This window comes from Tachysurus fulvidraco, chromosome 2 (genome assembly GCF_022655615.1).
Source record: "Tachysurus fulvidraco isolate hzauxx_2018 chromosome 2, HZAU_PFXX_2.0, whole genome shotgun sequence".
Lineage (NCBI taxonomy): Eukaryota > Metazoa > Chordata > Actinopteri > Siluriformes > Bagridae > Tachysurus > Tachysurus fulvidraco.
The window spans coordinates 10,685,566-10,711,039 of record NC_062519.1 but is presented as its reverse complement, the minus strand read 5'-3'; the positions used below and the strand labels follow the sequence as shown (position 1 = coordinate 10,711,039).

At 41.3% G+C, this 25,474-nt stretch overlaps 1 protein-coding gene across 5 annotated transcripts in view; it reads left to right on the top strand.

Annotated features, from left to right (window-relative positions):
- iqsec1b (IQ motif and Sec7 domain ArfGEF 1b) overlaps positions 1-25,474 on the top strand; it is a 192,784-nt gene that overhangs the window by 69,246 nt on the left and 98,064 nt on the right. For 4 of the 5 annotated variants that reach the window (XM_047809539.1, XM_047809535.1, XM_027143925.2 and 1 more), the window contains exon 3: positions 8,297-8,404. The exons of the other annotated variant lie outside the window; for it this stretch is intronic. In XM_047809539.1, coding sequence (XP_047665495.1) covers positions 8,297-8,404 — 108 coding nt within the window. The remainder of the gene's footprint in view (positions 1-8,296; positions 8,405-25,474) is intronic. 5 annotated transcript variants of the gene reach the window in all.

Sequence of the window (25,474 nt, the reverse complement as noted above, 5' to 3'; positions counted from 1 at the left end):
TTCACACCTAATAACTGCTAGGAGCTGGATACAATTCTGTGTCCACTAGCATCCCTGCTAAGGATGGGTATACCTGGGTCCAATACTACTCACACATAATCGGTAAAAACAAATTGTAGCTATTGAGCACAACACTGAAGCGATGTACAAGTTAAAGTGGGGAGGCATCAGTAATAATAATAAAAAGTCTTTCAAATATTCCACATTTACTGCCAACGTACTGGCTAGCAGAGCTTGTATCTGACTTTGCCAGTAGCATAGAGGTGTACTCCCATGATATAAACCTTTTACCTGTATTACTGCTCATTTTCAACTATGCTCATAATAGGTCATGCTCTAATGTGTGTGTATGTACTATTAACCACTCTGCAGATCAAGTGATGTCTGTGTGCTCACTGCCTCAGCGTTGCCCATTTTAAGAAAGCTGATCTGATTTGTACATCCCCTGCCCTGACTGCATGGCATTGTCAAAATAAGCATGACATGTTTGGTTGGAAGATTTGAAGCCAGGCTCAGAATCCAAGCAAAAAAGTGTCCATACACCGCCTCTATAGAGGAATCAACAACGAATCAAACATACATGTCTCAGCATCATGGCATTTATTTAGAGGGATGTATACTACACGTCTGTTCTGTTGCTAATTTCTTAACACTTTATAAATTAACATCACACCTTCCAGTTGTAGATGTGACGTCCACTTCTGAATACCTTTCCGAGCAGTCATTGGATAAGTCTTACTCTTCAGGGAGTAATGGTGCACGTTGTTCCAGTGTTGTACGCTATATATTAGTATTTTAGTATATTATATTATATATAGTATATTATATATTAGTATTTTAGTATATTATATTTATGTCTGTGGCGTCAAGCTGCTGCCAGGCTTCCTTGTCTTTGGGAACATTTTTCGACTTGGTGAGAAGGTTTTCGGGTTTTGACTGTAGTAGGCATCAATTGGCAATATGTGGCCATCTTGTAGTAAACTGGCATTATTACTACGGAGAGATGAACTGGTCTTTTGTGAGCATGCAGTGTATTAGTTTTTATTTCAGTGTTTTATAGGCACAGTTTTCTCAGTTAAACCTCGGCTGCAACAACACAGTTTTACAGCAAATGGCTGTGTCTCCTGATTGAACTAAGCTGTCCCACAAACACTCTAAGTGTGGTTCCCCCCGTTGTAAATGTCTTCTTCTTTCCATTTTGAACTGATAGACAAGTCTAGGCAGTGCAAAGAACCATCATACTGACATATTTATTGAGAATAAATCGGTCAATAACCAACAAATGACTTACTGTTGTAAATTTCCATTCTTAAAAGCAATTATAATTAACATTACTTATTTAACATCATTGAACTAAATAAATAAGCTCCCCTTCAGGGATGTGCTGATTTGTAGTCTGAACAGAGGCCTCCATTCCAGTCTCTTACAGGGTAAAAAAGGGGCACATTAGCATTCATTAACTGAATTATATATTATTGGCATAATTTTATTTCAAGACCAATACTATAATCATTGGATGAAAATAGAAGTACTATCATACAGTTATTGTTTCTGTGACAGAATGTAATAGTGGATCGAAAAAAAATAACTCTTAAAAGTAGTTAACATCTTAAATGGTCTAAACACTGAGTAAAGAAAAATGATCTTCAGCAATAAATCCATTTGTTTTACTGAAACTGAAAAGCTGGCAATTTAGAGTGACAAAACAGCCATTGCTTAAGTGATTTGAGAGGGAATGCAACAAAAACTGAGCAAAAGTCAACTTTGTACAAATTATTACAGTAGCATAGCTTTCTAAGAACAAGGCAGACAGTGATGCAGAATATAGAGTATATACAAAAGATTGTAAAATGTGCAAACCTTTTTTGTTAGGGTTTTATAAGGGTTTATCACATACATTTTGCTTTTTTTTTCCTTTGTCTGCCTTGAACCAGCTTTTTTGTTTTTGTTTGAGTATCTGCAGGGCTCAAGGCTCTCTGTGCATGTGTGTAGTTGTTGTTCTCGCCTGTATAAAAGATGCTTACATCGCAGTGATGGACAGCTGATGAGCACAGGATGAGCATATCAGATCCCTGAGCTTAGGATGCATTAACCAACTTCACTGCCTTCTTTCACCATTAATGCTTTGATGGGACATAATAAAAGCGTTGTTTTGAAGAAGTGATTTTAAGGGTCTGTAATCTGCTAGAAATTGTTTCTCTGTTAAAGTGTAAATGGAGGGAAATTGTATTGAGGCATGGGTGCGAGCTAGAACTGAGACACTCAGCCTAGAGCTCAAGCATCATGTGATCAATAAGACTGAATGCAACTGCAGAAAATAATGATAGGTTTTTTTTTTTTTTTTTTTCAGGTGTTACAGTTATTATTTAGAGGCTACTTTTTCTTCCAGAGCTATGGGATACTATTGCTACAGAGGTCTCATAAATCAGTGCAAGGCGGTGAAAGCAGAGGCCCACAAGTAATGAGAATTTAGCTGCTGCTCTCTGGGTCATTCACCCCTGTCGAACTGCCTTCCAAGGTGGACTTGCATCACCCGTGTCAGATTGGACATTTAAAAGAAGAGGGATAGAGTAATCATCCTGTTCAATTAAAGGCTATGTGTTAGCAAAGCTGCCTAGCCTTTTATCAGTCTCTGTTTGATTAATCAATTTTCAAGTTCTTGGTTTGCCAGGATGGCTTGGTTAAAACACTAAAGGTCATTTTTGATGATTTAAAGTCTAGTTAGTGTATGTTAGCCAGGCTTTATTTATTTTGTCATTTCAGTTTCCTTTTATAGCGGCTTATTCAACAAATTTTATGTTTAGTTAATCCTGTAATAACTAACTAGGTGCCAACCTAATGTTCTCTGGGAGGATAACAGGAGGTTTATGACAGCAGAGGCCATGCTCAAAAAGACTAAGCCTCAACGTAGGTATGGTATTATCAGTGACTAAAATTTCTGATTATTAACTTAGAATAACTTTAATGGTGATTATCAAGTAGGGCATATTAGCTTATATGCAATTTCACCACAATTCCAAAGCTTAAAATAGATTTAAATTACAACATTTTTAATAATTCATACGACAAAGTGCTGGATACTTACCTAGTGAAGAGGAATTAGCATATTCATTAGCATTTGCTAATGAATAATTCAGTAAGCAAGAATGGAAAGGAGGACTGCGCATTTTGATCATATGGTCTTGCAGTGTGATGTGTTGATGCATTAAAGGGAGGGTTAGAAAAATGATGAGAATGGAGTGTTCTCAATTAAAATAATTTATTGTTTAATAATAATAGAGCAAAAACATTAATTAATAATAGAGCAAAAACATAAATTGCTGTAAAGTAAATCTGGAATAAAATACAGGTACATTTGAGTGTCTCGGAGCGTTTCCGTATGAGGGACTCGTGTAACATTAAGCTTAAAATGGTCTATGCCTTATGTTTTTTTTTTATGCATCATCTTATTTCATCTGTAATCAATGCTTTTATGCTATTTGGATTAGGATCAAGAAGCCAGGATGCTGTTATAACTTTTTACAACTCCCGTTTTGACAATGTTCTTGTTTTATGTGAAGCCTTGCAGGTACAGATAATAACATGAGATTTAATTTTACATCTTAGTAATGGGAATTCTGTCTCAGTTCACTGAGTCAGAGCAATTGACTCAGCTCACCAGTAAGCGCCGAGTCCTTTAACTTCCAAATGAGCATTTTTAACAGCACAGAGATGTTGCCCTTTAACTATTTATTGATCATTTTTTATTACCTTCCGATCAACAAAATAGCAAAAATAATAATAAAATATATTTAATTTTTAATTAAAATGGAAACGGAAATGCAGCAAGATAATGCATATTTCCTTTGACATACTGTAGGATGGATTTATTATTTTGTCTGCACATTTTATTAAACTATCGGAAAAATCTGAAATCTGAATTAGGAGAGAATCTGAAAAGATTCCTGTGCATTTATTCAGATATTTACTTTCCTTGTACACTACAAGACATTTTCTAATGTAAACTCAATGTAAAATGTTCAGTCTTTTATTTTATGGTAAAATGGAATGTTATTGATTAGAAATAATATTAAAATGATAAAAAAAAGAACGCAAATAAAATAAGACTTAGTGACAGTTTCTGCAATAATAAAAGAGACAGGAATGACAAAACCAGTTGATTGGACAAACATTTTCCCCTGTATTTGTTCACACCTTATTTTTACTACAGTACTGTTGTTTTGTTATAAAATGTTTTTATATGTATATTTCAATTGCACATTTCAACCTGTACATGTGTACATACAATTTTGCCTATATAGTATATGTCATTCTGTTACACTGTGGAGCTTCTGTCACTAAAACAAATTTCTCGCATGCGAAAACATGCCTGGCAATAAAGATCATTCTGATTCTGATATACAGCTAGCATATAAAAACAGATGACTGATATAAATAAAGCATGACTTTTATGAATAAAGTGCAGATGTGTGCAGTCGATGATACACTGCTAAACTCAAATTAATTTACATAAAGGTGTATGCAAAGGTAATGTAAGCATTTAACCAAGTATCAATCTGTGCTTCAGTCAGTTTTTTTGCATTTCCATATGCAATACTGACAGGAGAAAGAACAATCAAGTCAAGTCAAGAAGCTTTTATTGTCATTTCAACCATATATAGCTGATATTGCAGTACACAGTGAAAGGAGACAACATTTCTCCAGGACCACAATGCTACATAGAACAACACAGAGCTAAGGACTGAAGTAAGCTAGTCCTAGCTACATAAAGTGCATCTGTGCAACCTTGTGCAAACAGTGCAAGACAAAAGACATACAAGACATTACACAAAAGCAGCAGGTATTGTAATGTATTGTGCAAAACAGCAATTGACTGAAATGTGCAAGACAGCATGTGCAAAGAGAAAAACAGTGTGCAAAAGCATCATGTAAACAGATTGATATGGGTGGTGCTGTATACATTTATGTACAGTATGTGTGAAGACTGTATTTGGTGTAAATTAGTGCAGCCCATACAGTTGAGTGTGAGTGTGTGTGTGTGTGTGTGTGTGTGTGTGTGTGTGTGTGTGTGTGTGTGTGTGTGTGTGTGTGTGTGTGTGTGTGTGTGTGAGCGTGTGAGAGAGTGTGTGTTGTGCTCGTTACAGTTCAGTTCAGTTATTGATGAGTCTGATGGCTTGTTACACAGTCTGGTGGTGAGGGCCTGAACAGCGGTGCACTTCAGCTTTCTGTGTTGGCATCACCAGAATTCAAGTATCAGTTATAAGTAGATTCATTTACATTTTTACATGTTTACTGAAGACTAGTTTGAGGCATAACTATTTGTGTTGTATCACAACCTCTGGGACCAGCAGTTCCCAGATTCCCTACTCACACCTACAGTATGTTAGTACATTTCTATTAAAGCTGCATGCCATGATTAACAAGTCAAAATAAGCTAGTCGACATGTGAATCTAGAATGATTGTCAGGTGTTTTTAACTCTCTAATATTGACCGACACCCTGGAAGCCCCATCTCTGTCACCCTTTCTCGCATTAGTTATTTCACCAATCCTCTTGAGTTTCCAGGATGTGGCCAGCCACAAAGTGTGAAATCTAACGAGTTACAAATCGTTTGAAATAGAATCGTAGTTAGAAAGTGATTTAAATTGCTTTTTGCTCTCCTTCACCAGCTGTGCTCAAACAGCGTGGTCAGCTTTCCGCTTTACAGTTACAGCTCGCTACAGATTCTACCTTGTTCAAGTGATTATTTCAAGACTCTGCACTATTCCACATCTGCACTGACATGTTTAAAAAGCTGCTGCATGTTTGAGATGCAGGTGCATACATACAAACAGTAATTCATATACAAAAAGTGTTTATGAATGTCACGCATGGCATCTGTTTTTACAATTGGTTCAATTTATACCAGTTGAGATGTATATGAAATATTCTATATACAATCTAATCTGAAAATGCTAGACAATATGATGAGGCCATTTTATTTGATGTTGCTTTAGAATGAAGACATTTGGGTTTGAGTTCAAAAGATGAACATAAAAAGAGAGTTTAGAATTTCTGATTTTGTTTTCTGTTATTTATATATAGATATCTAAAATGACATAGAACATGGCACATTTTGTATCGTACCAACCAATTTTTAGGCAAGCAAGAAGACTGGAATAAGTGACTGACAGGTGTTTCTTGTTACCCAGGTGTGTGCTGTTAGATTGAATGTTTAATCAGTTTTGCCTGTAAAGACTGCGTTTGTTGTTAAAATGTAAAAACCCAAATAAAGACCAAAGACCTGTCTATGATGGGAAAGAAAGACATTTTAAAGCCTAGAAAAGTCATTATTACAACAATTTAGTGATAAGAATCCGAACAGCAGGCATCGAACAGGATGCTTTAATTTACGTCAAGACTTATCTGTTCCCATATTCTTGCTCGTCTGAAATCGAAGCCTAAAAGAGCTGAAATTCTAAACTCTCATCTCATATCGATCCAAAAAATTGAGTACTCTATCGAAACTCTATAAAAATCTATTGACTTCACACTTTTTATAGCCTGTGAGCTTAACAGAAAAACAAAAACTAGAACGATTTAAAGATGCAGCCTGTGTGCATAGAAAACCTTTTGTACAGGTCTGATATTTGTGCGTAATCTGGAAGAAATTGATGCTGATTGTCATTGCTCTACTATCTTTTGTCATGTGTTTATTGAGCTTTGTTGTAATTACAGCTGGCCTAACTTCAGCTCTCCTCATCCGTCATGTAAAATTGACACGACCAAGGTTGCCAGGTCTTCTAAAATCCCAACACCAATTAAGAATCATGGAAAAATAATGAAACTATACTAGAATGATTGGATATTGGAAAAGGAGGACACATTTGTTCTATTTTTCCTGTCTTTGCATTGAACTTTACCATGGTCTGATTTGCAATACAGTTTTTTTTGCTTTTTCAGACTATATCATTGTCCAGACCACAACCAGTTTACCTTCTAATTATCCTTACACTTTATCTTAAAACGGATATAGTTCTTTGAATCATAGATACACTGTCTGTAGTCACACTTTCTCTTGGTTTATGAAAATAAGAATGAATGAACTTTCCAGAACTATCTCAGTGATCTCAGTGACCTTGTGGTGTGAATAGATGGATACACACCATGTAACAGTCTTACAATAAATCTGGTGTATGTTTGCAGAGAAGTCAAACACGTTAATAATAATAATAATAATAATAATAATAATAATAATAATAATAATAAAAGGAAAATCTGAACAAAAGAGGAAGTGAACTCACTGGTGTCCAATAGAATAACTGGTGTTATTGTGTGATTATTTATGTTCTTCTTAGAACAAGCTAAATCTCAGTGCTCTGCTTTGCTGAATTAATATGGTTTAGAATATTACCAAATAAAAACCTAAAGATTTATTTAAGATCATTAGATTAGGCAGTCATCTGGAGACAGATACCTGTAATGCTTTTCTGTGTGATGTGAGAAAGTCCTGGTTCATATTATAAGTGTGCTCATGTGTGCACTGAATATCAATTCAGAGACTAGTGGTAGTGATTGTAAACAATTGTTGGCTCTCGAGGCAAAATGCCACTATAGCAGGATTCTCGACAGCTAATTTCTTCATGTTGGCATGTAAACCAGTTGTTTTTCCGGTGTGTCAGAGCAGCACAGGGGAGTCGTCTAGTTTTAGTCATCTTCCTGTTACCCCTGGGACGCTCAGCGACTGCTTGACCCACTTCCAGCTGTCACCTTTTCTTTTCTGCACCACACATGTCTGCTCATCAAAATCCACTCTTATCTGTGCATGTACTGCTTCCATCAATCGGTATCTGCTCCCTCTCCCCTTCCTTTTATCTCCTTCTCTTTGGGCTGGCAGGAAGATGAGAGCTGCTTCAGCCAATTATGATTATGCACATTCCAAAGGTCCCAGCCTTGATTTGCAGTTCTTGAGTGTGCAAGCTGAACATAATGATTGATTCTAAGCTCAGTAATGCGACAGTCAGCACTTGTTCTAATGCATATTCTCTCGAGTTAAAGAAGTGCGCCTTTGCAATTTGAGGATGATCTGAAGCTCAAAAGCATTTTATGTCTATTGTGCAGCATTATATCACATCCGAGATTGAAATCTCACAACGGTCTCTTGTCGTCATCATCATGTTCACTGACTCCCATTTCTGCTGTCTGTTCTTTAAATCAATTGAAGGTACACTTTTTGTATATAATGTGAGCATGCAAAAAAAAAAAAAAAAAAAAACTCTGAAAATGTCTTCTCTTACTTTTTTTTTTCCCTTCAAAGACGACACACTTCTTTGCCCCCTGAAGTCACAGATAACCAAGGCACCTTCATAACTCCTCTCTGTCGAAGAAGTTACCCCTGTCGCAAATGGAAGTCAGCATCTTTTGGGTAAATGGAAAGGTTTACTATTTGCTTTTGTTCACTGTCAACACAGATATTATGTTTTACCTTTCATACAAATGTTCTGCCTCTGATGCATCTTATTTCAGTAGGCACTGCACTGACTCTTGTTTTTTATGAGACAGCTGTGTCTGTGTGTATAGGCAGTAACTGATGTGTGCTGTATTCTGGGCTCTGGATGCTGTCCCTAGTGTGACCCTGCTGATGGGGCAGTCTCTCTTTCCCGTTTCATGAAGGAATTGTCTTGTAAATCGGTCACATTTAGCTGGCACAAGGGGGAGCTATTGACACTCTTCTATAGAGAGTGACACTGGAATGTGGACAGTGGATTTTCGCAGATGTCACCTGTTATGAGGGCAAAATAACAAATTTTTTAAATCTGCTGTAATCGCTGAAACAGGGATGAACTTTAGAATGAATACTAATGCTGCCGTATCTGGGAAATAATGAAGATATGGTAGCAAGTCATTCCCATTTTACCCTACTCTTACACTCGTGAGAATGGAATTGACATGTGGGACTTGGGATCAAAATGTGACTGTTTTTGCCCTCATAGGCACAAAGTGGCCAAAGTTGCAGTAGATTATAAAGTGACTGGTGCTGTTATGTTTCTTGGAGGAACTTGGGTGTATCCAGTGTTTTCTGCATTTTATGTGGCAAACCAGGGGCCTGTCATTCCAGTTTCAGGGAACAGTTACACTTTTTTGCAATCTCTCTAACGGGTAATCCTCTGACAGATGAATATCTTTATCAGGTTATATTTGCACCTGTCATGTTGTAGGACATATTAAGCAGCAAGTGAACATTCAGGTATCACAGTTGATCTGTTGAAAGCAGGAGCAAATTTGACAAGGGCCAAATTTTGATGGCAAAATGAGTCACAGCAGCTCCAATACAGCAGGGCTTGAGGGGTGTAGCCAAAGTGGTCCAAGGAAGGTTCATACGCTCCCAAGGCCTTGTGTCGGAGTGAAGGCTAGACTTCACACAGAAGAACTACTGTAGCACAAATTGCTGAAATGTTAATGCTAGCTATGACAGAAAGGTGTCAGAACACACAGGACATTGCAGCTTGTTGTGTAAGGGGTTGTGTATCTGTAGACCAGTCAGAGTATGTAGCCTGGTCTGAACCACATTGTCTTTACTGCCTTTGGCTGCTCATATGTGATATCTAACTGGAAGCAGTGTAAAGTACAGTATTTGTACTATATTGTGCAGGGTATGTGCATTATGAAGACACTACACAGTGTTTTTATGGGTTCTGTCATTCTTTTTTGCTTTAACTAGATTAGCCATTGTGTCTTGTAATGCTGCTCTAGTAATTGATTTGCTTTGCCTTTCTTTATCTGCAGAGGATGGTACATTATATGGATGTTTCATGAAAATGTATTAAATGAAAGGGCTCTAATGTTCTCGATATTCAGCAGTGCATGTGAAGCTGAGGTTTGGATGTGTAGTTGTGTTTGTGACGGAGAACCATTTACTTAGTTTGATGTGGTATGTGGTATGTGGGGATGTGGTAGCTCAGTGTTTAAGGTGTTGGGCTACTGATCAGAAGGTCACGGGTTCGAACCCCAGGTCCACAAGCTGCCACTGCTGGGCCCCTGAGCAAGGCCCTTAACCCTCAGTTGCTCAGTTGTAAGTCACTCTGGATAAGGGTGTCTGCTAAATGCCGTAAAATGTAAAAAATGTAAATGTTTGTCAAGCAGGCTTATCATGGAGCTGAACTAGCTGTAGACATCCACCTTTTTATTTTAAATCTTTTAATTTTAGTCTTCTCTCATGATAATTTTCAAGAGACATGTTTACTCAGACATGTTTACATTGCCCTGTACTTTGCTGTTTCAGCAGTTAGACTCAATTAGTTTATCAGCAGTGTGTGTATTTACAGTCCTGTCTGCTGTAATATGAAGAAATTTATAATGTCTATAATGCAATGTTTGTGAAAATTGATCCAGTTACTGCTGATTTTAATAGAGTACTGCATGTCTATATAAACTTATAGGTGTACTGACTCATGATTGAACTCTCACCCCTGTTTCTGTTCTCATGGCTCAACATGTCAGAGATGAGAGTTACAAGTTACATGATGTTCAGGAAATCTGTGTGTTCTGTTTAAGTCTAAATGTCTTTGAGACACCAATTTTTATTGGAACCATTTATTGGAAAGAAAACACACTTTTATATGTTTTTGTTGAATCTGCTAAACATCTCTTTATTAATGAACATGTTAGTTTGGGTTATTTTGACCCCAGAATAAAACAGAAACAAACTGGTGAATTAAATGACACTGAATCCTTCTGAAAAACGGAAATGATCCGTCTTATTATCTGTTAAATCATCAGATTGCTTTCTTGCCTTATTTACACACTTGCATGAGTCATATGCAATAAACAATATTAAAAGCTAAAACAATAATCAGAATGTCTGTATACAGTTTCATCATGTCCACAATGTTAAATTACACTGGGCTTTAGAAAGTTTACATTAGTTTTTTTCCAGACAGCTGAACAGAAATCCCACTGGTACTATGATGGCATTACCAGTGTGCTAATTTTACTTGCACTACAGGGCACTTGAATGTTCAAATCTCAAGTCTGGTTTCATTTTCTATAACAGTCGGACTCTGGCAGTAGTTCTGGCTGTAACAGAACTGATGGGTTTCTGTTAATGTACGTGTTCTGCTGGGTATTTGTTTTGATGTTCTTAAGGCTAATAATAAAACATTTTTTATGAGGTGTTTAGCTGAGAAACATTAAATCGTTGGTATAATTGTAAATGTTTTTTATTAGGAGATATTTTGATTTTGGAATAAAACTCTGTAATATAATGCTAAGTAAGATTTCCACTACAGGAGAGTCTTCAGGAGAGACCAGATTTTTTTCAGGTTCTCAGTCATATTTTTACTTGAAGTTGGAGAACTGACTACAGGAAAGGCTGGTGAGGAATCAGATGCTATAACTTAATGGATTAAAGGAACTTGTCTCATGGACATACCATAACATTAAATGCAACTGTAATTAGATAAAAATATATTCTGTGCATTAATTAGAAAAAATAATTATTGGAAACACTGCAGAAATTAGTGCACCTTGTGCAGGATCAAATCACTACCTCAGCATGGGATTATTTTTATATACCAGCATGGTCTGTTGTACGTTATTCCTTACTTACAACACGCGGTCTACTGATTACAGTAAACTCCAGGCTTTCCCTGCATGCTAACTACTTCTGACCGCAGGATGTGGCAGTTATGGCAGGCTTTGAGCATTAGTACAAACAGTGATCATGGGTCCCTGGGGCTGTGGGCTAAATCTTCAGAGGCTTTAGAGATTGCAATCCCTGTTTCTCACTGAAGGGATTTGATTGAGCCATGAGGGGGATATAGTCAGGGATGAAGGAAACAGGAATGATTCTAGGAGGTTCTATGGGCTAGATGATTGAAAGTTATCTGTATGTTGATCATATCATCATGTTTAATAGAACATCTAGAAGGACACAGGCAGAGAATACCCGGGAGACCATATTATCGGCTGCCATTAATAAGGGTTAGACTGATAAACACTACTAAGGAAATAGCATTTGAGAAGATGGGCACAATTACTACTTCACAAGAGAGCCCACATTCTCAAAATAGTCTTTTCTACTATTTGTACAAAAGTATAATGATACTTTATGGTGTTATATGTCCTTTCGTAAAGCAATGAAAAACACATCTTGATAAAGGCAAGAGGCGTATTTAATTTAAAGGACGTTGCTAGTATAGACATCCACCCTTGTTTGCATTAGCATAATCTTTGCAACATGCAGACTTTAATGAACACTTTAATTAGAGCAAGCACATTTTAGCTGATCATTATTCCACTCACAGGCCACACGATCAATAGTAGCATTTGGTCTTGAAATAAATTCTTGCAAATCACTAGCAAATATGCACTTTTAGTGATTTCAGGGACCTCATTCTTACGATAGAGTGTGTATTAAATGAAAGCCACTGTGATACATTGCTGCAGAAATGGATATCTATTGCTCTTTTATACTATATATATATATATATATATATATATATATATATATATATATATATATATATATATATATATATATATATATATATTATATGTATATATGTACAGTCTGCATCATGGATTTTTACTGTGGTATAGTATCTCATTTAAATTATTAAATATATGAATGAAAGGCTTGGAATTCTGATGAAAACATTGTTTGAATATATTGTTAGTTTCTCATGAATGTATACAGTGCTCTAAAAAATTTATATAGGTTTTATTTATGTATAATACACATACCTGATTGTTTCGTTTGTTTGAATCTTTATATAAAGACTAAGACAACCTGAATAAAGACAAAACACACTTTTATGGATGGAGAAAAAAGTCCAAAACTAACTGTTTTTGTGTGGAAAATGTAATTGCTCCCTTAGTTACTTAGTTAGCCAATTAGCCATATTTAATTGATCATTTAGTTCACTTAGATTCCCCACACCTGGGATTGACCGCTATCAGCCTGTTGAATCTAAACATCACAATATAGAAACTTTCCAGCAATGTGAAGGTCTCAAAAGCAGGGACACCATGCCAACCCAATTCAAAAGTCTACCAGAATTTCTTCGAGTGCACTGAGAACTTATTCAGGAAGTCCCAAAAGAACCCAGATAAACATCTGATACTACAGGCCTTGCTCGCCTCGGATAAGATCAACATTCATGATTCCACCATGAATAAGACAAAAATGGGCAAAATGGTATCCAGAGGAGAGATGAAAGTCAAACATCACTGCTAATAAAGACAATCATCTCAAATTTGTGGAGAAAAAAAACTTTAATGATCCCTATGTCTTTTGGGATAATGATTTGCCGAAAGTGGAACTTTGTGAGACAAAAGTGAAATCTTTGGTAGAAAAGGGTCCCAATATATCTGGTATAAATCCAGATACATCATAGTAAGAATATCATACCAATAGGCAGAGGTATTATGATCGTGTGGGGAGGATTTTCTGCTTTAGGGAATTGGATGACTTCAGCTATCTTCCAGAAGATCATTAAGGAGAATATCTGGTCATCAGTCTGTGATCTGTGGCTCAAGAACGAATGGGCCATGCAGCATTACAAAGATCCAAATCACAAGAGCAAGTTCATATCTGAATAGCTCAAAAGAATTAAAATGAAAGTTTTTAGAGTGGCTTAGTTAAAGCTCTGTCCTGAACCCTGTTGAGATGCTGTGTCAGGACTTGAAACAGGCAGTTCATGCTCTTGAAATTCATTCTCTTCACATTTTTCCTTTTCCGTCAATAAACAATCATGTAATACTCTGCTTCCTGTTTGATAATGTACTTGTTTTGTATTACACTTTGTGTGTGTATCTGAAACCAGTTAATCTGACAAAACTTCAGGAGGGGTCAAATACTTTTACATAGCACTGTATTTGGCCAATAGTGTTTTGATTGCATCATCTCATTCATTATTCATTATATCTGCATATCAGAGGTTGAAGGAAAAACACTCTAATGTTAACAAATTGCTCAAAATCTATGACACCTGTATACTCATTCATACAGCTTTCTAATCATAGAACAGTCTAATCATGTGGCAGCAGTGTGATGTCTAAAATCTAGCAGGTATGGCCAACACTGCCGACTACCATTTCATACTGACCATTAGAAGTATTCTTTCAATAAAGAAAAAACATCCTGTGAGTGACAGTTCTGTGGACAGAAACGTCTTATTGATGAGAGAGGTCAACTGAAAATGACCAGACTGGTTTAAGATGACAAAAAGGCTAGAGTAACTCAGATATTTAGTATAGTTGTGGTGAGCAGCTATGTTTAAGCATTTGTTACAACAGAAGACCACATTGTGTTCCATGTTTCTCAGCCAAGAACATAGCCGAGGCAACTGTGGGCACATGTTCACAAAAACTGGACAGTTGAAGACCGGTAAACATAGGCAGGTTTGATGAATTACAATTACTTTGGGCCTGTTAATAACAAATCAGTCATTACTCGAATGTCACAAAGTATGTGAGTATTGTTGCAGAACATGTGCATCCCTTCACTACAATTTATCCATCTTTTAATGCCTACTGTACTTCCAACATGATAATGCACCAAGTCCAAAAGCAAAAGTCGTCTGAAATTGATTTCATGAACAATGAGTTCAGTATTCTTCAGTGATGATCTCAGTCACCAGAACTAACTCCAGTAGAACATCTTTAGTTGTGGTAGAACAGGAGATTCACAGAGTGAAAGTGTACCTGAAAAAATCTGCAGGATGCAATCGTATCAATATGGACCACTATCTCAAAGGAACGTTTCAAACATCTCGTGGAATCCAGGCCATGAAGAATTGAGGCTGTTTTGAGAGTAATGGGAGATCCTACCCAGAATTCATGTAGTGTTCCTAATGAAGTGTTGAGTGTACATTCTTGTATCAATGTCTTTCTAAGCTCGTTCTTTAGACTTCAAAAATCAAGTGAGAGTTGTGGTTGCACTCACAACAAAATTGAACACACGCACACTTCAGCATTCACTAATCATTTTCAGGATTGTTTTAATAAATAGACAGTACAAAAGTATTTCAGATGATTTTTCTCTTTTTAGTATAAGAAGACCAGCTGATAATGTGTGTTAAATGTATAATTGCCATTGAAACCTTTCTCAGTGTTCTTATCCCCAAAAGCTCACCCACATTCATTTGGATTCAATTGAAGAAGTTAATTCAGAAAAGTTCCCATCTCTTCCTTCTAGATCTCTTTAATGACTTGGTGTAAGTTTCATATCACATTGGCTTGTTGCCCAGCTCTTGCCAAGCATCGGGGTGGTTTGATATACGAGCGGTTGAGTATGGGTGGGCGGCTTGTGTTTGGCGGCCCGGTGATGAGCAGCTGAGTGGGGAAAGCCACGCTACTTCATCACTGTAACACTGTGTGCAATAGGACTCACTCGCCCCTGTGCCTGTCACTGGACCACGCCACTCCTACAGGCAGTTAATTAACTTTCCGCCTCTGCGTTGATGGAAAGCAAGAGGGAGGCATGCAGTGAAAACAACTGTGTGTGTGAGGGAGGGATGGAGGGAGTGAAGTATTTAGACTTTCACGAACACGAAATGTCTAAAGGATCGAAAAGACCATCACAGTCCTAACAAAAAAATATGGTGCATTTATTTGAAAAACAAAAAGTCTGCAATTCCAGTAGGTATTTAATGTTTACATTAGAGGTTGGTATAAGGAGGCATGGTATTAATTAATTTCAGTATTCATTATGTAAACGATAGAAAGCCAAACCTGTGTCCGTGTACATGTACACATGTGATGCACTCTTATCCAGAAGACTAATAAATATTTTATATTGCATCTATACTAAAGCCTTTCCCAGCTGGCAATCTGATATATAAAGTCATTACTGAGTGTTGGATGGAGTCATCAGAGGTGTTCGAAACGATTTAGTCTTTTGCTAAAAACATGCAATTTATTGATAGCCTGTAACTCAAAAAACATATGGCATAATGTCATTTTTTAGCAAGTCACAAAATATTTCATGAGGGGAAAGAAAAAGAAGAGATCTTTCATGCGTTGACACTGGGTACCATTTCAGTGGGAGTTGTTTTCTTCCTGAACTGTGAGGCTTGCAAATAAAATGATTTACAATAGCACTGACTCAATGCCTGGAGCTTCTGATGCAAATCCAATGCATAATTCATACTCGAATAGCAGTATGTTTCCAGCGTTGCTCTTTGTTGGTATGCTGGCAACATGCTGGCATTAATATACATTCACCATAATTAATGCTACAGTGTGTAGGATGTATATTGTTGTTTGAAATTTGGGAGAAAAATCATTATTGTGTCAGGCATTAAACACCTTGAGCTGCTGTTAGTCACTATGACACCCTGTTGCGCTGGATTTGGTCGGGGTTTTCAAGTGTGTAGGTGTCATACACCAGCTCAGACACGTCCCACATCATCACACCTAAATATTCAGTGGAGTCAAACAATAGCCCATTTTGGCCATCTTTGAGCTCAGGTATGCTGTACTCTAGGGGGCAGTTAAGACTTTTTGTAGCATTTTACACTGCCCTGTAACACAGCATGAGTAGCAGTTTGAAAAGATGTAGCTTATATTATAATAGATATGAAAAAAGAGTACTAGTCTTTCCAGGACCCTCCTGATATGTTCCAGGACCCTCCTGATATTCCAGGACCCTCCTGATATGCTACGAAAATCTATGGATGTATTACAGTATGTGTGGATGTGTTATGGATGCATGCATGTATTATGTGTGTATTACATGACCATCTTTTTCTTGTTGATGGTTCAGGTTCAAATGGTGCTGGAGGATTCCACAGGGCTACTTAGCGCAAACATGCAATACCTTTGGACTAATTCGGTCAGACCCTGCAGATTTCCCAAGTTTCAGTGTCTCCATCTCAGCTTCTTGTGACGGATAGTTGAACTCATGCTGTATAGATTAAGCATAAAAGAAACTCTAAATAAAGCACTAAGCTGTTAATGTTACTGATAATTTTGCTACTTGAGCATATCATTCGTTCAGTGGGATTTTTGGTTCCCTTGTTAGCCTTGTCCCTCTCTGGTGTGTGTCTATTGTTGGTTGTGTAAATGACTGATTGGCAGCACTTACTGTAAGTATACTGTAGGTGGTCACATATTAGACATTAACTCATACTAACACACAAATCTGCATGCAGTAGTGAAATAGCCTTTATCTTGCACTTGCTACCTGCTGTTTCTGGAAATACATAATAATACCATGTTTATGCACAGCCAAATATATTTGAAAATATAATGAAGGCCACTCTTTTACTATGGATTATTTCTATGGTTCTCTTTCATCATCTCGTGTTCGAGATCCACCTATGGGAAGGGCATCCGTTCCTGACCTCTACAGAAGCATCCAATTGCACCAAGTCTGGCTTGACAGACAGGAGCGTGTGCCAAAGGCAGGTAAGGTAACGCCCCCTACCCGAGTGCATAATGCACCTGCACGCGCTGCCTTTCCTCAGTTTACTTTCGCTTCTCGCGACTTCTGATCCTACCTCACAGCTCCCTGGTTTTTTGGACTGCACTTTCTGTCTTCAGGAGGACATATCGCTTGATCAGCCTCCGCCGGACGTGTTCGTCCTCAGCCAGGTTAGCTTCGCGAGCCGCCCACGCTCGCATCCCCTTTTTTTTTCCGTAGGCTGCCTGCCTGCTTTTTTGCCTTTTTTTCCTCCTTATGGCGCTCTCCAAAGCGGCTCCGGCTACTCCAGTGGACGACCTATCGCGAGCCTGCCCGGCAGCGTGCAGTGCGCTTATCGCCGCGAGGGATTCCCATCCCTTCTGCGTTGTCTGCACGGGTCTCAAGCATGCGCAAGAGGCTATTGATCTGCCGGAGAACTGTAGCCATTGCCTGGCGCTCCCAAAAAAGCGACATCGAATGGCCGGCTCTCCTGAACGCTTCGGATCAGGAGAGGGATGTGTATGACGGTAAGCTTCTAGGGCCTCCTGCCCGTCCTCCCTGCATGTGCAAAACACATGAGGTATTGCTGGGGAGATCCGCTTGATCTAAAACACGGTCTCACGGGGCTTGAGGTGAAGGATATGGCGGGTCTGGGCATGGGCGACCCCCCCGTGATCGAGCCTTCCATCGCCAGACACCTTGACCCATCCTTGGGCGGGCTGCTCGCCCCACCCAAGCCCGTCCTCCCGGGCAAGATGGATCGTTTCTCCGCATCAATCCATCAGGCGTCTTATAAAGCCTCAGCTCTTTCCATTCGAGCTCTCAATGTCTCCTTGCTGTTGTCCGCGTATCAGGCTGAACTCCTGCTTGATTTGGGCCAGCAGCTGGAGTGTGGGTCGCCATCCCCCGATCTCTGGAAGGAGATCGTCACGGTAAATGACCTCGTCCTCCGCAATGCCCGTCAGGCTGTCCAGGCTAGCGGGCGCTCTATGGCTTTGTCGGTGGTCGGAGAACGTGCGCTGTGGCTCAACCTATCTGGTCTCCCCGATAGTGAGAAGCGCCACATCGCTGGGGCGCCAGTTGAGCCGGGTCAAGCTCTTTTCGGCCCAGCCGTTGCGCTGATGCAGCAGCACTGCGTTGATAAGAAGAAAGAGGACGAGGCCTTCAAACTGTGTCTTCCTAGAAAGCCGGCGCCGCACCAGACGCCATATGGGCGGCCGCCTAACGCTCCTGCTGTGGGACGCCAGTCCCACTATGCTGGCAGGTCCAACAAACCCCGTGGGAAGCCACAGGCTCAGCAGGGCGGGCCCCCTCCCCCCCCCAATAGGCCCTGGGGTAAGACGTCTTTCGCCACCGCCACGGCTCGGAGGCCTCCTATCCCCGCTCCTTCTGTTCCGAAACGTAAGCGGCCGACCTGATGTTCGGCCTCTGGGGGTCTTCAGTCCGCGTTCATGGGCGGCCAGCCCTCCGGACACCCGTTCTACCCTCCAGGCTCACCCGTCCAAGAGACGGAGGGTCTCCTTCGGCGAGGTCAGGCCCCCCTCGCTGGCGAGGGTCATCCTTTTTTCCGCACAGGCTTCACCGTTCCCTGTGTCGCCCAGAGTGCGTTCCCCTGTCCCAGTAGGGACGGTTGTGGGATCGAGTGCAGAAGCAGTGTCGCCAAACACCCCCCTTCGCACACCTCTCACATGTTCAATAAAGGCTACGGCCCCAGTTTTTCACAAATAAATGATGAAAACTTCTCTGGTTTGGCCACTGGAGGGCGCCGTTGCGCCATCAATGAACGGTCCGGCCGGACCGGCCCCCGGCGTCCCGCCCTCCCGTGTAGGGATGCTCGGGAGTCACGTGACAGCCTGGCTGTCTGTCTCGGCCCCCGATTGGGTGATTCACACAGTCACGAGGGGTTACAGACTTCAGTTTCTCTGATCACCCCCGCGGTTCAATGGAGTGGTCTGGTCCCACATGGACCAGGGCTCCGCCCACATTCTGAAAGACGAGATCTCATCTCTTCTCGAGAAGGGAGCGATTCGAGTTGTACCCGCGCATCTAAGCGATCAGGGGTTTTATTCTCGTTATGGTCTCGAAGAAGGACGGATCTCTATGTCCTATTCTGGATCTCAGAGTGTTGAACAAACATTTACGGAAATACAACTTCAGAATGTTAACACACGGCTCTCTCATACGTTCGATAAAGCGGAACGATTGGTTTTGCTCGATCGATCTGAGCGATGCTTTTTTCCACATAAGCATCTATCCTCCACACGCAAAATTCCTTCGTTTCGCCTACCAAGGCGTATGTTACGAATTTACAGTCCTTCCGTTCGGGCTCGCGCTGAGTCCGCGGACGTTCTGTTTGTGTCTGGAGGCAGGGCTTGTCCCGCTGAGAATAGCGGGTCTTGGGATCCTGACTTACATAGACGATTGGCTTATTATAGCCGATTCGAGAGAGAATGTGATTCAGAACACTGCCCGTGTGCTCTCACACATCGCTGCGCTCGGTTTCAGAGTCAATGTGTTAAAGAGCAATTTCACTCCCGCTCAGGAAGTCATATTCCTGGGTCTGGAGCTGAATTCCGTTGCGATGCGCGTGCGCCTAGCGCGGGGGCGCGTCTCTACATTCATGAACTGTCTATCGCGGTTCAGGGAAGGGGCGCGGATACAGTATCGCACATGTCTCAGATTACAGGGTCTTATGGCTTCGGCTGTCCATGTCTTGCTTCTAGGTCTTCTGAGAATGAGGGCTTTCATGAAGTGGATTTTGTCCCTTCATCTCTGCCCGTTGCGCGATCTTTTCCGCTTTGTCTCGGTGACGCTAGCGTGCATGGCCGCGCTGCGCCACTGGAGAGCTGCGGAGTTTTACGCACATGGGACCCCTCTCAGGGCGATCATGATGCGGAAAGTGGTCATGACAGATGCCTCCTTGACAGGGTGGGGAGCCACTCAAGAGGGCAGATCAGTGAAAGGTGTGTGGCCGATCTCACTTCGCTCAGCCCATATAAATTACTTGGAGCTCCTCACTGTGTGGAAAGCTCTGATGCATTTCTCACCCCACCTGCGGGGGCATCATGTGCTGGTACGCTGCGACAATACGACAGCTGTAGCTTATATCAACCGTCAAGGCGGCATGCGCTCCTCCAGGCTTCACGCTCTGGCTCACAAGCTGTTGGTATGGAGCACGCAGCATTTTCTGTCGTTACGGGCGACTCACGTCCCGGGCCTTTTGAACCGGGGTGCAGACCTTCTGTCGAGGGGGAACCCTCTGTACGGAGAGTGGAGGCTCCACCCCCAGATAGTGGGACTGCTCTGGGAGAGGTTTGGCCAGGCTGCCGTCGATCTCTTCGCCTCGCGCGAAAACGCCCACTGTCCTATGTTCTTCTCACTTCAGGACGAGGACGCCCCCCTCGGCGTGGACGCTCTGGCTCATACATGGCCCAGCGCGTTGCTCTACGCTTTCCCTCCGCTCTCCCTGATATCCCCGACCCTGGCCAGGGTCGTGGTGCAGGGTTTATCTCTGATCCTCATAGCCCCCAGGTGGCCCAAGGCACCTTGGCTAGCGGAGATAATTCCTCTTCTGTATGCGGAGGCGTGGCCCCTCCCGTTGCGTACCGATCTCCTGACCCAGGCGAATGGGGAGATTTTTCATCCTCACCCGGGCAGGGTGGCTCTCTGGGCCTGGCCCCTGTTATCGCCACGATTCAGAGTGCCAGGGCCCCTTCCACACGCTCTCTCTATGATTGCAAATGGCGTGTGTTTGAGGCGTGGTGTGAGGAGCACCAGCTCGTCTCGTATCTGTGCTCAGTCACTGATATTTTGGGTTTTTTACAGGGCCTTATCGATCGTGGCAGGTCTTTTTCGACAATTAAGGTCTATTTGTCGGCTATGTCACGCCGGTTTTGGCGACGCTACGGTGGGGCAGCACCCCCTTATCCGTAGATTTATGAGGGGCGGGCGCCGCTCCCTGCCGGTCACCAGGAGTGTGGTCCCGGATTGGGATCTCTCCTTGGTGCTGGAGGTGTTGGCCCAACAGCCTTTTGAGCCCCTGGGGGATATTTCCCTCAGGTTGCTGTCCTTCAAGACGGCGCTGCTCCTGGCTTTGGCTTCCGCCAAACGTGTCAGTGATTTGCATGCGCTCTCGGTTCATTCCTTGTGCACCAAATTCTCGCTCAGCGGGGATAGGGTTTGGCTTAAGCCTAACCCGGCCTTCGTGCCTAAGTGCTTTCCAGCCTTCACTGGTGGTGTGATTGAGCTCTCCGCATTTCACCCTCCTCCTTTTTCCTCTGCAGAGGACCAGAGGTTGAATGCTTTGTGCCCTGTGCGCGCCCTACGGGCGTACGTGGACAGGACGAACTCTTTTCGGGGGAGCGATCAGCTCTTCATCTCTTGGGCCCCGCCGAACACGGGAAAACCCATCTCTAAGCAACGCCTCTCTCGCTGGATTGTAGAAGCTATCTCCTTAGCGTATGAGTCTAGGGGCGTGCAGCCTCCAGATGGCCTCAGGGCTCACTCCACTAGAGGCTTGGCTGCTTCGTGGGCTCTGTTTGGGGGTGTTCCCTTGCAGGACATTTGTGCCACGGCGAGCTGGTCCTCTCCGCACACCTTTGTCAGGCACTACCGGCTTGATGTAACTCGTACCATCGTGGCTTATGTGGTCTTGAGTGTGGGCTCTTCGTAGCCACGTGCACTCTTGTCAGCCCTGTCCGCCCGGCCTGGCTGTGCATGTTTTTCAGGCATATGGTCTTCTCCCCGCCATACGCTCGGGTTGGTCCATTTACATGTTTATTTACATGTTCTTTTCCTGCAGGCTGCCCGCTTGTTGGACGTCAGCGAGGTTTTAACATGCATGTTGCCGCATGCTGTGTTTCCCTTTGGCTGAGCTTTTTGCCCCGCGCAGTATGTTATGTCTGCTGCTTTGTGACGTGCCGAGCACCACCTCGGCACGTCACAAAGCCTCGCTGTGAGTGTATTGGGCAACCGGGGAGTTGTCTATATCTCCCATAGGTGGATCTCGAACACAAGATGATGAAAGAGAACATTAGGTTACTGTCGTAACCCCGGTTCTCTGAAACATTGCTGCACGAGAAGCGAATATGTACACTGAGGAAAGGCAGTGCGTGCAGGTGCATTATGCACTCGGGTAAGGGGCATTACCTTATCTGCCTTTGGCACGTGCTCCTGTCTGTCAAGCCAGACTTGGTGCAATTGGATGCTTCTGTAGAGGTCAGGAACGGATGCTCTTCCCATAGGTGGATCTCTCCACTCGATGTTTCAGAGAACCGGGGTTACGACAGTAACCTAATGTTTAGAAGCATTCATTTACAAGCACATTGTTAGCAGTCAGAGAGACACAGATAACTCATGCTGTATATATTAAGTGTGAGAGAAACACTGAATAAAGCACTAATAAGCTGTTAATGTTACTGATAATTTTGCTACTTGAGCATATCATTCGTTCAGCCAGTTGTCTTATCATTCAGGGTTCATTCTTGTGCAGTTTTCCCCCTGGTCTGTTAATTGCTCAATTCACATTTTGCAGTCACTGTTCAAGAAAAGAGAAATCAGGATACTGGAAAAAGAACTTAATTGATTTTGATTCCAGCTCAAATGGAGGGTGAAAGATTTTTTTGTCTCCTTCCTCAAAAGCCACAAGAGTGTACTTAGGGGGTTGTGACCAGAGTTAACAAGTTTTTTATTATTTTTTATTTTTTAAAACTCATTGCACACAGATGTTAATACTAACCTGTACATCATTTCTCTCATGGAGAACTGACCAGTTTAGTTTCCCTTCATAAAATCTGTAACACACTAAAGTGTACTGACCAGAATTATTACACCATTAAGAGCAGTTAATAGTTGTGATTTAGGAATTCTTCACTACTACAGATACTAAATTGTATCCTTAATCTTAAATCTTTGTGACTCTGGAAGCAGCTTTCAGTAATTCAGGCGCAATCGCTCGCTCAGTCTGATTTCCATTAAACAAAGTATTTTCTATTCCTTGTTGTTGTAAGTGGCATATGGAATACATTAGCATTCATTTGTATTGTGCATTACGTATTAGCATTGCAAATAATGTTTGTTTTCATAGCTGTTGCTTTTCCTTACTGAACTACTGGACAGGTTTTTTCTTCCCCCAAAGTTCAAAATAATGAAGTCTAAACATATCCCAGTGGTCTAATGTACATTCACATATTTGTTTTATTTGGGGCTCGAGGTCCTTGAACAAATCAGTATTGGAAATGTGTTTAATTGTTTAGCTGTTTTTAATTAGTTTAGTTTCTTGCATTTAGATTTTAATGGACTAGAAGATTGTGCTATAGATTCATTTTCTTGTCTTATTTCTTTTTGCTCTAAGAAGCACTACAGTGTGCCGGATGCTAAAAAGTAGTAGAAGTCAATTTGAACCTTTTATTAATGTCTTTCATTGGCTTGTTTGGGATCTGTGTCCTTTCATGCTTTAAGCAGAATTATTATTGATCGTCTTAATGGACTTTTCCAAGCATCATTTTTCCTGCATACAAATATGATGTGATAAAGGCTGCCTGTTTAATACGGCACTGTGCCAACCCACTGAATGCTGGGTAACCGTACATATCGTTCCTTCTCTACAGTGGCTCTGCTGAGGGGCATTATGCGATAAGTACGGTTTATCTTTCTGGGCTAAGTACTATCCACACGGTCCATGTGCTCTAAAAAAATAAAAATAAAAAATGTATCATTTGTGATCGCTGCTGCTTCAATCATTTGTTTTATAATTTCCTCTCTGTGGATTTCTGAATAGACATTTTCAGAATAAAACAATAACTCTCCAGTTTTTGAATTTGCCAATGGGACAAAATAACACAGAGCTGAATATCTTCTCAGAAACGCATTTTAATAACTGCTATACATGCTTATGGAATTTTGTAGAGAGGTCAGTTTAGATGTCAGTCTGATCAGTTTGTTTTATGTAGAGTCGTAATCTGTTGTGCACTTTAAAATGAACAGAGTAGGAAATAATCAGTCTGCTCAGCTGGAGTTTCAGTGGGAGTAGACCTTTCTAATATTTCTTAAGAAATATATAATATATATACTAAGAAATACAGTGAATATAAAAAGTTTACACACCCCGATAATCAGAAGATATGAGATACATCTTGTAGGAGGAACAAGTAAATATCCTCACACAATTCTGCTCCCATTTATCAAAGTTTGTTTTGTTTTCAGTATCTGGGTTACATGATACTTTGAGATCATTTAGTCAGCGTCACCAGAACCATTGAGATGTTGAGCATGTGGTAATTAATTATGTATTGTGCCTCCTGTATCAAGCTCAATGCAAGTGGTTTTATGTGCACATTTTTAGTAGGAGTGTTTACACAAGATACTGTATGTGTCAGGGATCAGCCCGGACTTCTGGCCATGTGTTATTGTTGTTGTCACGTGTCTGCCCCGCCTTCGTCTGCTCCTCCCTGTCTCCACATCTGATCCTAATTGTGTCATCATTGTCTGTCATATATAAGTGAGCCGCGTTGCTGATAGCAGTGCAGAATCATTAGTTACGTTAGCCTTAGTCATTGTCAGTCATTGTTAAGTGTCGTCATCTGTATTGCTTTAGTTCTCGTCATTTACTGTCTTTGTCTTTATCATTTATTAAACCCCATTCATTTGAAGCTATCCAGCATACGGGTCTGTCTCCTTCCATCCTGGATGTGACAGAATGATTCCGCCGACAACTCGGACCCAGCAGGATACCTTCCAGCTCAGACCTCCTTTTTTTTTTTTCGTCGTTATTCTCCCTATTCTAATCGTCGTCTCGCCTGGACTGTTCTGTCAGTCTTCCTGATTGTTGTCTCCCCCGGACTGTTCCGTCAGTCTTCCTGGACCTTTTATTTTTCTTTTTTTCCGGTGCCCCGCTCCGGAGAGGGATGCTGCTCCATTTACGGTTCCGCCGAGGATGTCACCTCACTTCATCCACAAGGGGTGTTGCAGGGCCATGGCGGAAAATTTTTCACGTCCTCCCTCCCTTTTCCTCAGTTCGTCGAGGCGAGGGTCTGGCCGCGGTGCATGGGGGGACGCTGCTCGGCACGTTAGCTCGACTGTGACGTCGCT